General features: G+C 45.8%; 1 protein-coding gene across 4 annotated transcripts in view; it reads right to left on the reverse strand.

Moving 5' to 3' along the window:
- GINS2 (GINS complex subunit 2) overlaps window positions 1-18,390 on the reverse strand; it is a 30,457-nt gene that overhangs the window by 7,310 nt on the left and 4,757 nt on the right. For all 4 annotated transcript variants that reach the window (XM_032613587.1, XM_032613585.1, XM_032613586.1 and 1 more), the window contains exons 3-4: window positions 2,964-3,063; window positions 72-198 (exon numbers count right to left, since the gene is read on the reverse strand). In XM_032613587.1, coding sequence (XP_032469478.1) covers window positions 72-198; window positions 2,964-3,063 — 227 coding nt within the window. The remainder of the gene's footprint in view (window positions 1-71; window positions 199-2,963; window positions 3,064-18,390) is intronic.

Consider the following 18,390-nt stretch of genomic DNA (forward strand, 5'->3'; position numbering starts at 1 on the left):
TAAGCAGACAAGATGCCGCGGGCTGTCCCACAGAGCATCCGGTCTCCGTGGGCGGCCCACCGCATGCCCACCTTGGCGTGTGCCTCCTGCTGTCTCACGAAGCTGTCAGCAGACACCCGGAGCTTGGCCGTGCGAGTGTCCCACACGTCCTTGATCAGGGTCCGGATCTCATCTGCTTTCGGGATGTTGTCTGACGCACTAAAGGAAGCAAAAGGTGAAATAAGTCGCATCAGGAAGCACTCAGTGAACTAAGGCAACTTCCAGGTAGAAGTGGCTTGTATAAATGCTGCTCGGATTTAGGCAAAAATACACAAGCTGTTCTAGACTCAAAATTGGTTTCACTTTTTCAGTTTTTTTAAATGTAAGGATTTCTAGCGGTTAAGCTTGGTGCCAAGAAAATTCAGCCGTGATCCTCACCGAGCTATCTGTGCTCAGTTACCTGTCCCTGGGCAAGCTGTGGTACAAGGACTTCTGTTATTCACCAAAAAACATGAGATCTTGGAGAAGCAGCTCTGAGTCGGTCCTCCCCTGACTCAGGATAACTGAGTGTTCTATGCTACAGAATTTCCATCGAGAATGAATTTCTTTCAAAGGCTGGCTCAGCGGTCATGACCGCTAATGCTAATACCCCATCTGTTATCCAAGGGCTACAACCCACTAGGGAAAGAAGACGAAGGCTCTGTGCCAGGCATTTCTATCCTCACAAAATCCCTGAAGGATAGGGACTGTCCCACTCTACAGAGAAGACAAAGATACATTTGCAAAACTCACAGAACAAATTGCAAATCAGCATCAACAGCACACGTATACACAGCAAATTCGAGGTAACAGTTTGACTGGAGTCAGCGGGGCCGCACTGAGAGCCTTCCTGTGTGACACATTTCTAAACTAAACTAACCTTTGAAGGAAGAGACAAACTAGAGGACAAAAGCAAAAGTCAGCATCACTCATCACTAGGCATCCTAGGATAAGCTGACAAGGCTCTCTCCACAGGCTAAAATTAGCTCAAGATGAGTAGATAGAGAATCAGTAGTATACAACTGATATAGATTTTAAGATCCAAACATTTGGATCTTATGCTCTGAACAGCAGGTTAAAGAACAAAGGACCCCAGCTCCTCATGAACTGCACTGCAGAACCGAGGTCCCTTCACTGAATGCATGGCTCTAAGGAATTATAAAACAAGGGTTTCGACAGGAACTGCGTACGTAACACACTGAACTTCAAAAACTGAAGATGAACCGGCCTCCCCTCTGCTCCCATATTCTCCCTTCTGAGGTCACACTCCCCTACGATAGCAGCCCTCTCATATCCTCCGGATGACGCCCGCCTGCCCGAACACCCTCCTGGGGACGCCGCATCCACCGCCCTGCCCTCACTCAGTCCACGCAGGTCCCAACAGCCCTGCTCCACAAATCCAGGCCCTTTCACCTTCTGTCCTTCTACCTACACTGCCCTCTCCCCTAGTAAATTTCCCCTCAGCCTCCAAGCCAGGGATCCCTTCTCTGGCAGCACCAGGCATGAGGGTCGCACCCCGACATACTCTGAACAGCATCAGCACACACTGCAGGGTTACACCACATCTGTCAACAGGGTCGCATCTCCTCCCCTCGAAACTGGAACTCAAGCCTACATGACCATGTCCACTACCTGGTGGGACGCTTAGCATGTTGAATGCTGAGAATGTTGTGAACTACACAACTGCAGCCACATGTCAACTCAAGGACAAGTCCATGTTGTGCAGATTTTCACTTGAATTCCACAGGTGGGCCCCCAGCCCCTGCTGCTCTTCGGGAGGCAGTAGGGAGCTTCCAACTTTGGTTCTGGTTCTGCTCTTGAATCCATCAATGAAAAGGTGCTCAGGGCTTCAAAAGCTTGACATTGTGCAAATTACATTCTAAGTAGCCATACTTGCCTGCCCCCTGCACTGATGCATTCATTCATTCATTCCACAAACATGCGAGTACCAGGCACTGTGCGGGGGCAGGCGAGAGAGTCCCTGCCCATGAGACCTGGGGGCGGAGGTGGGGAAGAGCACAGGCACAGCAGTTAGAGCATTACACCTGACAAGTGCTATAGAGGGGTGCAGAGCTGCCACGAGGACTGGTACACGTAACCTGGGAGGGAGGACCTGCTATGCTAAACCCGAGGAGGGAGCAGGGAACAGGTGGACTCACTGGGCAGAAGGACGGTGTACACACACACACATGTGTGCCTGTGCACTCTGAGGACCTGGGCATGTGTGAAGAAGTGAAGGAGGCCAACGTGAGCCTGCACCCTAGAGAATCGGAGGGAAGGACTGCCAAGAGTGGTGCGAGACGGGAGAAGGGAACCAGGCCACGCGGTGCTTCGAATACCATGATCAGGACTTCAGACCCTAGAGAGGCTCCGAGGAGCAGGGGACTCACGTGGCAGCTGTATCTTTGCAAGGCCGCTCTGGCTGCAAGGCGGAGAATGAATTAGAAGCCCATGGGGAGCCTGAACTGGGTGAGGGGAAACAGTTTTGCCCCAGTGGACCTGCCTTCTAGCCCAGGGTCGAAGGAAAATGCGACCCCTGGCCCTTTCCTGTGCAAGACATACAAGAACGCAGATGCACAGGCCCAAAGGAGAAAAGGGGTGCAGCTCGACTAATAAAACATTTGCAGTTAAGAAAAAGGCTACTGATGGAGATGATACGCTGATACTAGAGTCCAATATCAAGTGACGGGTAGGACGCAGAATGGAAAGGACCACGGGATTCACCAGGAGAGGGAAGGGTGGAGAAAGGGAAAAAAGAGAAACAGGGAGAGACAGAGCCCGGCCAGTGTGTGCGTGCCCACAAACGACTCCCAGACTACTGACTGAGGACCTGGGGGCCAAAGCTACCACTTCCCTCGGTAATGAGTGTGGAACACGAAAGGAGGTGGGCTGGGAACTGGGGGTTCCATCGTGCATGTGGGTTCGAAGAAGTGAGAGGTACTTACTGATTTAACAGGAGTTTGGTGAGCTCCATGTAGTAAAGGCTGGGCATAGGGGTAAAAGTTTCCTCCTTTCGTTCATGATCCCGAATCTCCTCCAACTTTTCTGAAATTTAGAAGTGTGTACGTTTTACCATGCCCATGAGCAAAATATAGTTTTAAAACCTTCCAAATTTACCAAGTACCTATATTACCTAGTCAATCAACTAAAAAGTACATTTAAAAAAACCCCACTTTTTGAAATAACGTATCAGTAACTAGACATCACTGGGCCGATTTCCTCAAGCACTTCTCTTAGAGAAGGTGGTAGATTTGGGTTATTGTTATTGCTGGGTATATGACTGAAAACAGTATGTCAGAGTCTGAAGTTCTTTTCTTAGGTAAAGAGTGAAGTATTCTACCTCTGATGCAAGCAGTGATGACAGTAACCAGTGACCGGAAAAATTTACTTTTACATTAAACGCTGTTCAGCAGACAGCAAGAGAACTTACAACTAATACAGAGCTGAACGCCCCACGTCTGGAATCAAACCGCTGAGTCCAGTTCCATCCACAGGAACCATCTCCACACGCCTCACCCCTCTCCGCTTCTGTCCTTCCTCCTGGCCTGAGAAAACCCGAGTCCTGAACCCGCCACTGCACGCTATGGCGAAGGGACACGCAGACAGAACTCTGCAGTGGGGCCTCGTTTGAAATGACCGGCCACGCATCTCCAGGGGCCCTCGGTGCTACCCTGCAATCCTTACACTCCCCTGCTCCAGACACCCTCTCACTCTCCATCCTGCCCGCCCTCTCCACGCTTTCTCCCCAACACCTTGCAGGGCTCCGCACACTACCGCCACCGCATCCTTCTAAGGGGCGCGCTGGACCTTCTCTCACCCGCACAGAACACCGCTTCGGCATCTGTCCCCACTCCTGAGTGATCCCTCTTGCCCTCGCTATCGGAGCCGTCCATCAAACTCGGTGCAACATCTTCCAGCTTAAAAAGAAAACTCTCCCCTGACACCAAGTCCTTCTCCAGCTACCAATCCATTTCTCATGCCCTTCACAACAAAACTTCAAGAGTTCCCTGACGTCGGCATTAACTGTTCGGGTGGGCGACTATCCCACCCTCTGACACGGCTCACCGAGGCCACCACCTCTGCTCAGCCAAACCCAACGGCCACATCTCAGGCCTCGTCACGTCTGACAAGGGCCAGTCCCCGGGGTGCGTTTATCACTTGGCTTCTGGGATACCACTCTCCCCAAGTTCTCCTCTCATCTCCCCGACTCCTCCAGGCCTTCCTGACCTCAACACACTGGAGGACAGACCTCCTTCCCTCACCCCTTCTCCACCGCCTACACCCATATCCCACGTGTTCTCATCCCACTTCATTTAAACGCCACCTATGCTCTCATGACCCCTTCCACACCTAGAATCCCAGCTCAGCCCCTCCCCTGACCTCCTGACTCAGATGCCCCACTGCCCACAATATTGCCACTCGGATGTCTAACAGGCACCTCCAGTGTCGCATGTCCAAACCCCCTTCCGGCTCCCACCCTGGTCCACACTGTCCCTGCGATGTGCCCAGTCTCAGGAAAGGGCAGCCCCACCAGCAACCCCAGTGGGCACCCTTACCTCCTCTCTTTGATCCCATGGTCTGTCCTTCAGCAAATCCTGCTGACCCTTTTCTTCAAAATACGCCTAGATGCCAACCACATCTGCCTGCTTCCATCAACTCACTGGGCAAGCCACCCTGAGCTCTTGCCGGGCTAACCCCCTACCGCCCCCTCCCCACACTCATCTCCACACCACAGACTGAGTCTCTTTCTTTTCCACATCTAAATCAGAGTATGAAACACCTCTGTTCAAACCCTGCAACGAATCAAAAAGACCGACCATACCCAGTGACGGCCCGGAGTGCAACAACAGGAGCTCATACGTTTCTGCTGGGGTTACAGGAGTGGCTCAACCACTCTGCAGGGCTCCTGGGCAGCTTCTAACAGAGCGAAGCACAGTCTGCCCTACGAGCTGCCAGTTCCACGACTCCAGGTGTTTATTTACCCGAGAGAAATAAAAATACATATCCGCAAAAAGACTTAGACATGACTGCTCAAAGCAGCCTTCTTCACAGTAGCCTAAAATGGGAAACGACGCAAATATGCACCAACAGAAGGATGGGGGATCAAGCTGCGGAATCCTCACGCAACGGAGGAAACACTACTCAGCGGTAACAGCGATAACAGCATGACGTAATGACACGTGCAACAAGGGCGAATCTCAAAGACACTGGTGAATAAGAGAAGTCAGAAGAAAACTGACATGCCAGACGATTCCATTCCCACGCCGTCCAAGAACAGGTGGACCCAATCTGCAGGGGCAGGAGCAGCAGCTGGCTCCTGGGCGGGACCCACAGGCGACTAGTGATTTCCACGCCTCGTCACCGCACGACTGCCCAGGCGTACGAGGCCTCAGGCGGACTGTCTCCGCACCTTCTCTCCGACTCTGGCCCTCCCGCGACACAGGCTCTTGCCCTCTATCACCTGGGTTAGAATAGGCCAAAAGTGACAGAAAGGGATGCAGTGCCAACAGAACCAGGGCCTGGTGGGAGGGCGGGGAGGTCCCTGCTTAATAAAACGCCCTTCAGAGCAGAAGGGACTGGAGTTTCCTGTCACGTTTCAGGACCACCAGATTCACACACCCCTTTGGGACAGGAAGTAAAGACAAAACGCGCGAGCAATCTTTCTTAAACTGTATTTGAGTGCACCTGGCTCCAAGTGTCCTAGCTTCTAGGAGGCAGGTCCCCCCGGGTGATTTCCAAAGGGAAGGGGATAATCAAAATCTCTCAGAGGCTTTTCAAATTTCATATGCCCCCCAACCCCGACCCCAAATAAATGTGACATTCATTCTTTACTAGTAATGAGCCATTCACAGCTCCGAGGTGAGAAAAAGACCGCGACGGTTCAGGAGGAAGACCGTGTGCCTCTGATGCGGTATTTTCTTCTCGGTTTTTTGCCAACAGCTTTACTGAGGCGTAATCAACACACCACGCCACTCGCCCATTCAATGGTTTTCCAGTATATTCACAGAGCTGCGCACCCATCACCTCAATCAACCTCGGAACATTTTCATCACCCCAAAAGGATCCCCATAATGGTTCCATCACCTGCTCAAACCCTCCCCCTTAGGCAACCACTCATCTTCTTTGTCTCCGTGGATCTGCCTGCTCGGAACAATTCACATAAATAGAAGAATACAATAGTTGGCCTTTGCGTCTGGTTCTTCTCCCTCTTAACGTAACGTTTTACAGGTTCATCGGGACTTCCCTGGTGGCGCAGTGGGTAAGAATCTGCCTGCCAATGCAGGAGACACGGGTTTGAGCCCTGGTCTGGGAAGATCCCACATGCCACGGAGCAACTAAGCCCGTGCGCCACAACTACTGAGCCTCCGCTCTAGAGGCCTGTGAGGCCGTCGTGCCTAGAGCCCGTGCTCTGCAACAAGAGAAGCCACTGCAATGAGAAGCCCACGCACCACAACGAAGAGTAGCCCCCGCTCACCATAACTAGAGAAAGCCCACGCGTGCAGCAATGAACACCCAACGCAGCCAAAAATATAAATAATAAATAAAGGCTCATCTATGTTTGCACCCTGTGTCACAACCTCATCCACTTAGGTGGCCAAAAACAATATTGCCTTGGATGGACGATGCCTTATTGTCATGCATTCTCTCTAATGTAAGGTAACTACTCTGCTCCTCATGCTGGTCTATGGGTTTAAAAACAATTTTTTTTGATATATTTACTTTTATTTATTTATCTTTGGCTGCACTGGGTCTTCGTTGCTGCACGCAGGCTTTCTCTAGTTGCGGCGAGCGGGGGCTGCTCTTCATTGTGCTGCACGGTCTTCTCATTGCAGTGGCTTCTCTTGTGGAGCGTGGGCTCTAGGCATGCGGGCTTCAGGAGTGGTGGCACACGGGCTCAGTAGTCATGCCTTGCAGGTTCTAGAGCGCAGGCTCAGTAGTTGTGGCGCATGGGCTTAGTTGCTCTGTGGCATGTGGGATCTTCCCGGATCAGCGCTCAAACCTGTGTCCCCTGCACTGGCAGGTAGATTCTTAACCGCTGCACCACCAAGGATGTCCCTAGACTTTAAAATAAAGACTGTTACAAGAGACAAAGAAGGACACTACATAATGATCAAAGGATCAATGAAAGAAGAAGACATAACAATTGTAAATGTACATGCACCCAACATAGGAGCACCTCAATATATAAGGCAGATACTAACATCTGTAAAGGGAGAAATTGACAGTAACACAATAATAGTAGGGGGATTTAACACCCCACTTTCATCACAGACAGATCATCCAGACAGAAGATCAATAAGGAAACACGAGCCTTAAATGACAAATTAAACCAGATGGACTTAATTGATATTTACAGAGCATTCCACGCAAAAGCCACAGAATACACATTCTTTTCCAGTGCACATGGAACATTCTCCAGGATTGATCACATGCTAGGCTACAAAGCAAGGCTCAGCAAATTTAAGAAAACTGAAATCATATCAGGCATCTTCTCCGACCACAACACTAGGAGATTAGAATCAGCTAGAAGAAAAAAACTGTGAAAACACAAATATGTGGAGGCTAAACAATATGTTACTAAACAACCAATGGATCACTGATGAAACCAAAGAGGAAATTAAAAAATACCTAGAGACAAATGAAAACAAAATCATGACCATCCAAAATGTATAGGATACAGAAAAAGCAGTTCTAAGAGGGAAGTGTATAGCAATACAATCTTACCTCAGAAAACAAGAAAAATCTCAAATAAACAACCTAACCTTAGACCTAAAGCAACTAGAGAAAGAAGAAAAAAACAAAACCCAGACAGTACACTGAAATAATAAATATCAGAGCAGAAATAAATAAAATAGAGACAAAGAAAAAATAGAAAATAACAATAAAACTAAAAGCTGGTTTTTTGAAAGGATAAACAAAATTGATAAATCTTTAGCCAGACACATCAAGAAAAAAAGGGAGGGGGCTAAAATAAATAAAATTACACATGAAACAGGAGAAGTTACAACAGAAATACAAAGGACCGTAAGAGCCTACTACAAGCAACCCTATGCCAGTATAATGGACACAACCTGGAACGGACAAATGCTTAGAAAGGTACCACCCTCCAAGATGGAACCAGGAAGAAACAGAAAACATGAACAGACAAATCACAAGTACTAAAACTGAAACTGTGATTAAAAAACTCCCAACAAACAAAATTCCAGGACCTGATGGCTTCACAGCTAAATTCTATCAAACATTCAGAAGAGTTTAACACCTATCCTTCTGAAACTATTCCCAAAAATTGCAAAGGAAAGAACACGCCCAAACTCATTCTATAAGGCCACCATCACTTTAATATCAAAACCAGACAAAGATACCATTAAAAAAAAAAAAGAAAATTACAGGCTAATATCACTGATGAACAGATGCAAAAATCCTCAACAAAATACTGGCAAACTGAATTGAACAATACTCTAAAAGGACCATACACCATGATCAAGTGGGATTATCCCAAAGTTGGAAGGATGTTTCAATATCTGCAAATCAATCAGTGTGATACACCACATTAACAAGCTGAAGAATAAAAACCATATGATCAGACTTTCCTGGTGGCGCAGTGGTTAAGAATCCGCCTGCCAATGCAGGGGACACGGGTTCGAGCCCTGTTCTGGGAAGACCCCACATGCCGTGGAGCAACTAAGCCTGCACGCCACAACTACTGAGCCTGCGCTCTAGAGCCCACGAGCCACAACTACTAAAGCCCACGTGCCTAGAGCCTGTGCTTTGCAACAAAAGAAGCCACCACAATGAGAAGCCTGCATACCACAACGAAGAGTAGCCCCTGCTCGCCGCAACTAGAGAAAGCCCATGCGCAGCAACGAAGAACCAAGTCAGCCACAAATGAATAAACAAAACAAAAACAAACAAAACCATATGATGATCTCAATAGATGCAAAAAAGACTTTTGACAAAATTCAACACCAATTTATAATAAAAACTCTCCAGAAAGTGGGCATAGAGGGAACCTACCTCAACATAATAAAAGCCATATATGACAAACCTACAGCTAACATCATACTCAACGGTGAAAACCTGAAAGCATTTCCTATGAGATCAAGAACAAGATAAGGGGCTTCCCTGGTGGCGCAGTGGTTGAGAATCTGCTTGCTAACGCAGGGGACACAGGTTCAAGCCCTGGTCTGGGAAGATCCCGCATGCCGCGGAGCAACTGGGCCCGTGAGCCGTGGCCGCTGAGCCTGCGCGTCCGGAGCCTGTGCTCCACAACAAGAGAGGCTGCGATAGTGAGAGGCCCGTGCACCGCGATGAAGAGTGGCCCCCACTTGCCACAACTAGAGAAAGCCCTTGCCCAGAAACGAAGACCCAACACAGCAAAAATAAATAAGTAAATTAATAAACTCCTACCCCCAACATCTTCAAAAACAAAAACAAACAACAAAAAAAAAACAAGGATGTCCACCCTCTCCACTTTTATTCAACATAGTTTGGAAGTCCTAGTCATGGCAGTCAGAGAAGAAAAAGAAATAAAAGGAATCCAAATTGGAAAAGAAGTAAAACTGTCACTGTTTGAAGATGACAGGATACTATACAAAGAAAATCCTAAAGATGCCACCAGGAAACTGCAAGAGCTGATCAATGAATTCAGCAAAGTGGCAGGATACAGAATACACACACAGAAATCTGTTGCTTCTATACGCTAACAACGAAAGATCAGAAACAGAAATGAAAGAAACAATCCCATTTACCAGCACATCAAAAAGAATAAAAGTCCCAGGAATAAGCCTACCTAAGGAGACAAAAGACCTGTACTCTGAAAACTTTAACACACTAATGAAAGAAATCCAAGATCATACAAACAGATGCAAAGATATACCATGTTCTTCAACTGGAAGATCAATGTTGTCAAAATCACTATACTACCCAAGTCAATCTACAGAATCAGTGCAATCCCTATCAAATGAACAGTGGGATTTTTCACAGAACTAGAACAAAACATTTAAAAATGCGTATGGAAACAAAAAAGATGCGGAAGAGCCCAAGGAATCCTGACAAGAGAAAACGAAACTTGAGCAATCAGGCTCCCTGACTTCAGACTATACTACAAAAAAGCTACAGTAATCAAAAAAGTATGCTACAGGCAAACACAAAAAATATAGATCAAAGAAAGCTCAGAAACATACACACAAACTTATGGCCAATTAATCTACGACTAAGGAGGCAAGCCTATACAATGGAGAAAAGACATTCTCTTAAATAAATGGTGCTACACTGGTGCACAGTGTACCAGTGTGTACAGGACAGCTACATGCAAAAGACTGAAACTAGAACACTGTCTAACAGCATACACAAAGATAAACTCAAACACAATTAAAGACCTAAGTGTAAGGCTGGGATACGAAAAACTCTTGGAAACATAGGCAGAACACTCTGACATAAATCACAGCGAGATCTTTTTGATCTGTCTCAAATAATGGAAATAAAAACAAAAATAAACAAATGAGACCTCATTAAACTCAAAAGCTCTTGCAAGCAAACAAAACCATAAACAAAACGACAAGACAACCCACAGAATGAGAGAAAATACTTGCAAACGTTGTGACTGACAAAAGCTCAACCTCCAAAATTTACAAAGAGCTCATGCAGCTCAATATCCAAAAAAACCCCAAACAACCCGATATAAAAATGGGGGAAGACCTAAATAGACTTTTCTCCAAAGAAGACATACAGAGGGCCAAGAGGCACATGAAAAGATGCTCAACATCGCTAATTATAAGAGAAATGCAAATCAAAACTATAGTGAGGTATCACCTCACGCCGGTCAGAATGGCTAACATCAAAAAGTCTACAAACAATAAATACTGGAGAGGGTGTGGAGAGAAGGGAACCCTCCTATGCTGTTGGTGGGAATGTAAATTGGTGCAGTAACTATGGAGAACACTATGGACATTCTTTAAAAAACTAAAAATAGAGCTACCATAAGATGCAGCAATCCCACTCCTGGTCATATATCTGGAGAAAACCACGGTTCAAAAGGATACATGCACCCCAACGTTCACTGCAGTGCTGCTTACAATAGCCAAGACAAGGAAGCAACCTAAATGTTCACCGACAGATGAATGGATAAAGAAGATGTGGTACATATATACACTGGAGTATTACTCAGCCATCAAAAGGAATGACATAATGCCATTTGCAGCAACACAGACAGACCTGGAGACTATCATACTAAGTGAAGTAAACCAGACAGAGAAAGACAAATATCATACAATACAGCTTATATGCAGAATCTAAAACAAAATATGCAAACTGACTTATTTACAAAACAGAAACAGGCTCACAGACTTAGAAAATAAACTTACAGTTACCAAAGGAGAAAAGTGGAGGGGAAAGATAAATTGGGAGTATGGGACTGACATACACACACTACTGTATTTCAAATAAATAACCAACAAGGACCTACTGTATAACACAGGGAACTCTGCTCACTATCCTGTAATAACCGAAATGTGAAAAGAATCTGAGAAAGAGTAGATACATGTATATGTAAAACTGAATCACTATACTGTATACCTGAAACTAACACAACATTATTAATCAACGAAACCCCAATATAAAATAAAAATTAAAACCAAAACAAAAATAAATGGGACCTCATTAAACTCAAAAGCTTTTCACAGCAAAGGAAACCATAAACAAAACGAAACGACAACCTACAGAATGGGAGAAAATACTGGCAAAGGATGTGACCAACATGAAATCAATCTCCAAAATTTACAGAGCTCGTGCAACTCACTATCAAAAAAGCAAACAACCCTATCAAAAAATGGGCAGAAGACCCAAACAGACACTTCTCCAGAGAAGACATAGAGATGGCCAACAGGCACATGGAAAGATGCCCAACATCACTGATTATTAGAGAAATGCAAATCAAAACTACCATGAGGTACAACCTCACACGCGTCAGAATGGCCATCGTTAAACAGTCTACAAACAACAAATGCTGGAGAGAGTGTGGAGAAAAGAGAACCCTCCTACACTGTTGGTGGGAATGTTAAGTTGGTGCAGCCACTGTGGAGAACAGTATGGAGGTTCCTGAGAAACTAAAACTAGAGCTACCATATGATCCAACAATCCAACTCCTGGGCATATATCTGGACAAAACTATAACTGAAAAAGATACACGCACCGCTGTGGTAATGGTAGCACTGCTTACAATAGCTGAGACATGGAAGAAACCTAAATGTCCATCTTCATAAAGAAGATGTGGTACGTATATACAATCAAATACTACTTGTCAGAAAGAGAAATAAAAATACCATGTGATATCACTTACACGTGGAATCTAAAATATGGCACAAATGAACTTATCTACAAAACAGAAACAGACTCACAGACACAGGGATCAGATTGGTGGCTGCCAAACAGGACGGGTGAAGGGAGAGAGAGATGGACTGGGAGTTTGGGGTTGGTAGATGCAAACTATCATACTTAGAACAGATAAAAAACAAGGTCCTAGGGCTTCCCTGGTGGCGCAGTGGTTAAGAATCCGCCTGCCAATGCAGGGGACACGGGGTCGAGCCCTGGTCTGGGAAGATCCCACATGCCACGGAGTAACTAAGCCCGTGTGCCACAACTACTGAGCCTGCGCTCTAGAGCCTGCGCTCTAGAGCCTGCGTGCCACGACTACTGAAGCCTGTGCACCTAGAGCCCGTGCTCCGCAACAAGAGAAGCCACCGCCATGAGAAGCCCGCGCACCACGACAAAGAGTAGCCCCGCTCGCTGCAACCAGAGAAAGCCAGTGCGCAGCAACGAAGACCCAATGCAGCCAAAAATAAATAAATAAATTTATTTTAAAAAAAAACAACAAGGTCCTACTGTTTAGCACTGGGAACTACATCCAACCTCCTGGGATAAACCATAATGGAAAAGAATATGTTTTAAAAAGAATGTATGTATGTGAATCACCGAATCACTTTGCTGTACAGCAGAGATGCACACAACATTATACATCAGCGATACTTCTATTAAAAAAACAAATAAAATAATTCCATTTGCAGCAACGTAGATGGACTTGGAGATTATCATACTAAGTGAAGTAAGCCAGACACAGAAAGACAAATATCACATGATATCACTTATATGCAGAATCTAAAACAAAATATACTTAGAAAACAAAGTTACAATTACCAAAGGGGAAAGGTGGAGGAGAAGGATAAATTGGGAGTATGGGACTGACATATACACACTACTATATTTCAAATAAATAACCAACAGGACCTACAGTGTAACACAGGGAACTCTGCTCACTATTCTGTAATAACCGAAATGGGAAAAGAATTTGAAGAAGAGGAGAGACATGTATATGTATAACTAAATCACTTTGCTGTACACCTGAAAATAAACAACGCTGTTAATCAGTTAAACTCCAAAGTAAAAGAAAAATTAAAACAAAAACAAACAAATGGGACCTCATTAAACTCAAAAGCTTCTGCAAGCAAAGGAAACCATAAAAACGAGAAGACAACCCACAGAATGGGAGAAAATACTTGCAAATGATGCCACTGACAAGGGATCACTCTCCAAAATTTACAAACAACTCATGCAGATTGATAAACAAATAACCCCATCAAAAAATGGACACAAGGGCTTCCCTGGCGGCGCAGCGGTTGAGAGTCCGCCTGCCGATGCAGGGGACACGGGTTCGTGCCCCGGTCTGGGAGGATCCCACATGCCGCGGAGCGGCTGGGCCCGTGAGCCATGGCCGCTGAGCCTGCGCGTCCGGAGCCTGTGCTCTGCAACGGGAGAGGCCGTAACAGTGAGAGGCCCGCATACCGCCAAAAAAAAAAAAAAAAAAAAAAAAAATCAAAACATACAGATGGCCCCAGGCACATGAGAAGATGCTCAACGTCGCTAATTATTAGAGAAATGCAAATCAAAACTACAATGAGGGCTTCCCTGGTGGTGCAGTGGTTGAGAGTCCGCCTGCCGATGCAGGGGACACGGGTTCGTGCCCCAGTCCGGGAAGATCCCACATGCCGCAGAGAGGCTAGGCCCCTGAGCCATGGCCGCTGAGCCTACGCATCCGGGGCCTGTGCTCCGCAGCGGGAGAGGCCACAACTGTGAGAGGCCCGCGTACCGCAAAAAAAAAAAAAAAAAAAAAAAAAAAAAAAAAAACTACAATGAGATATCACCTCACACTGGTCACAATGGCCATCACCAAAGAGTCTACAAACAATAAATACTGGTGAGGGTGTGGAGAAAAGGGAACCTTCCTACACTGTTGTTGGGAATGTAAACTGGTACAGCCACCATGGAAAACAGTATGGAGGCTCCTTAAAAAAACTAAAAATAGAGCTACCATATGACCCAGGAATCCCACTTCTGGGCATGTATCTGGGAAAAAAACATGATTCGAAAGGATACATGCACCCCAATGTTCATTGCAGCGCTGCTTACAATAGCCAGGACATGGAAGCAACCTAAATGTCCTTTGACAGAGGAATGGATAAAGAAGAGGTGGTACATATATACAAAGGGGTATTACTCAGCCATTAAAAGGAATGATATAGGGCTTCCCTGGTGGCGCAGTGGTCGGGCGTCCGCCTGCCGATGCAGGGGACACGGGTTCGTGCCCCGGTCTGGGAGGATCCCACATGCCGCGGAGCGGCTGGGCCCGTGAGCATGGCCGCTGGGCCTGCGCGTCCGGACCCTGTGCTCTGCAACGGGAGAGGCCACGACAGTGGGGGGGGTCCGCGTACGGCAAAAAAAAAAAAAAAAAAAAAAAGGAATGATATAATGCCATTTGCAGCAACACAGACAAACCTGGACATTATCAGACTAAGCAAAGTAAGCCACACAGAGAAAGGCAAATATCATATGATACAGCTTCTATGCGGAATCTAAAACAAAATATACAAATGGACTTATTTACAAAACAGAAACGGACGCAGAGACTTAGAAAACAAACTTACGGTTACCAAAGGAAAAAGATGTAGGGGAAGGATGAATCGGGGAGTGTGGGATTGACATATACAGTTAAGTTTCCCACATACAAACGAGTTCTGTTCCACGAGGGCATTCGTAGCCCCATTTGTTCACAAGTCCAACAAAGTTAGCGTAGGTACCCAACTAACACAACGGGTTATATAGTACTGTACTGTAATTGGTTTATAATACTTTTCACACAAATAATACATAAAAACAAACACAAAAAATAAACATTTTTAATCTTACAGGGCAGTACCCTGAAAAGTACAGTAGTCCAGTACAACAGCTGGCACAGAGCTGGCATCGAGTGAACAGGCAAGGAGAGTTACTGACAGGAGGAGGGAGGGGAGGTGGGACGTGGTAGAGCTGAAGGACCGTCAGCAACAGGAGACGGAGGGCGAGCCGCAACGTCACTCACGCCTGACGTTCACGGCACAGGTTCTGGTTCTTTGCTGGATCTATTCTATCTACCCTCTTGAAAAAACGATCCAGTGATGTCTTGGTAGTGGCTCTTCTTATCTCCTCACAGATGACACGGTAGCACTGGATTGCATTCTGATCGGCTGCTGCAACCTTCGTGTACCGTTCTGTGTTAGGGTCCTGTGCCTCAAAAACCAACAGTGCCCCCTCAAATAAAGAAAATCCCCTTGCAATTTCCTGTGTTGTGAATCTCTTCGATTCTTCAGTTACTTCTCCTCTTGTCTGTCTTTGTCCTTTCTCTGGGCCTCCAATTCCTTCAGGTCTTCATTAGTAAGCTCCTCGTGTTGCACAGCAACGAGTTCAATGGAGTTGTCCTCTTGCAGATCTAGCTCCAGCTTCTCGCTGAGGGTCACTACGTTGCTGAAGACCTCTTTGGACTCCTCATCCACCTTCTCAGATCCAAGAAAATCGTAAACAAACTGCGGGCAAAGGTTCTTCCAAACCCCATTCGTGGTGACGGCCATAACGTCATGCCAAGAAAAGTCAATCTTTTTTACGGCCGTGTAGATGTTACAGTTCTTCCAAAACTGTCACAAGTTGTTCCTGCTTGGTCACTTGCCTTTACTGCCTGATGAAAGTGTGACGTAAAGAATATTTCGTAAAAGTCGCTATAACCCCCTGGTCCATATGTTGGATGAACGACATGGTATTCAGTGGCAGATGCGCTACTTTGAGGTTGGGATGAAAGTCATTCATGAATGAGGGGTAGCCCGGATCAGTGTCGAGCAGCAAAAGAATGTTGAACGGGATGTCCTTCTCCAAGCAATGTTTCTCTACCTCTGGGATAAAGTGGTGGAAAAACCAATCCTGGAAAATGGCCTGTATAACCCAGGCTTTGGGGTTACTCTTCCACACAACAGGAAGAGAGAGCCCTTGGCTACGTTTTTAAGGGCTCTTGGGTTCTCTGAATGATAAACTAATAGAGGCTTCAGCTTCATAGCACCAGAAGCATTGCCACCAAACAACAGAGTTAGCCTGTCCTTTGCTGCTCTATAGCCTGGCATCAACTTGCCCTCCTTGCTGATGTAACTTCCGTCCGGCATCCTCTTCCAGTACAGTTCTGTCTCACCCACAATTAAAAACCTGCTCGGGTAAATACGCGCCTTCATCAATAATTTCTCAAAGCGTTTCAGGAAATTCCCGGGCAGCTATCATATCTGCACTTGTCACTTACTTTTACCTTGTGAAGTTGGCTCCAGCCTTGAACCGATGAAACCAGCCGTGGCTGGCATTAGAAGATGTGCCCTCTGATTCTTCACCATGTTTCTTCTTCAAGGCTTTTGGCTTTCTCTTGAATCAGCATTAAACTGAGCGGGACTCGACAGTGATGCTGATCTGTCATCCACATACTGAGAAGTTTCTGCATCTCCTCCATCACTTTTCCACGCTTCTTTGATATTACTGTCAACATCATCGGCACAGCAGACTTACATGTTCCATGATCTCGTCCTTCTTCTTTAGGATCGTGCTGGTGGTTAACGATTCTTGTTATGAGAACGAGCGATGTCTGCCATCTTTTCGCCTCGCTCCACTCTCTCAATTATTTTCACTTTTGTTTCCACTATTATTGCTTGGCACTCCTTAGCAGTACCAGCTACATCACTGCTGCTTTTATTCTTGCTTCTGGACATCCTGAGCTTGAAATAAAGATACTGTACTACTGTACTCTATAAAGTACACCAAAGCACAACCACTTGTAGAGGATGCACGCACATGGCAATGTACGCCAGACACGTGAACTAACAGACGTGACTGGACATGTGAACGCACGTTCCCATCTTTGAAAGTTCGCAACTTGAAGGTTCATACGTAGGGACTTACTGTACACACTACTGTATTTAAAATACATAACCAACAAGGACCTACTGTACAGCACAGGGAACTCTGATTAACATTCTCTAATAACCTAAATGAAAAAAGAATTTGAAAAAGAGTTCATACATGTATAACTAAATCACTTCATTGTACACCTGAAAGTAACACAACATTGTTAATCAACTATACTCCATGGGCTTCCCTGGTGGCGCAGTGGTTGAGAGTCCGCCTGCCAATGCAGAAGATGCCGGTTCGTGCCCCGGTCCGGGAAGATCCCACATGCCGCAGACAGGCTGGTCCCGTGAGCCATGGCCGCTGAGCCTGCGCATCCGGAGCCTGTGCTCCGCAACGGGAGAGGCCACAACAGTGAGAGGCCCGCGTACCACAACAACAAAAAAAAAACAAAACAAAACTATACTCCAATATAAAATAAAAATTAAAAATAAAAAACAAAAAGGGACTTACCTGGTGATCCAGTGGGAAAGACTCTGAGCTCCCAATGCAGGGCACCCTGGTTTGATCCCTGAACAGGGAACTAGATCCTGCATGCATGCCAAAACTAAGAAGCCTGCAGGCCACAACTAAGAAGCCCACATGTCAAAACTTAGAAGCCTGTATGCCACCACAAAGACCTGGCACAGCCAAAACAAATAAATAAAAAATAATAATAAATAAATTTTAAAAAATTAAAACAAAAACAAAAAAAACAAATGGTACCTCACTGAACTCAAAAGCTTCTGCAAGCAAAGGAAACCATAAGCAAAATGACAAGACAACCCACAGAACGGGAGAAGTATTTGCAAACGATGTGACCAACAAAAGATTAATCTCCAAAATTTACAAACAGGTCGTGTAGCTCAATATCGAAAAAACAAACAACCCAATAAAAAAATGGGCAAAGACCTAAATACACTTTCCTCCAAAGAAGACATATAGACGTCCACAGGCACATGAAAAAATGCTCAACATCGCTAATTCTTAGAGAAATGCAAATTGAAACTACAATGAGATATCACCTCATACCAGTCGGAATGGCCATCATCAAAAACTCTACAAACCATAAGTACTGGAGAGGGTGTGGAGAAA

This window comes from Phocoena sinus, chromosome 19 (genome assembly GCF_008692025.1).
Source record: "Phocoena sinus isolate mPhoSin1 chromosome 19, mPhoSin1.pri, whole genome shotgun sequence".
Classification (NCBI taxonomy): domain Eukaryota; kingdom Metazoa; phylum Chordata; class Mammalia; order Artiodactyla; family Phocoenidae; genus Phocoena; species Phocoena sinus.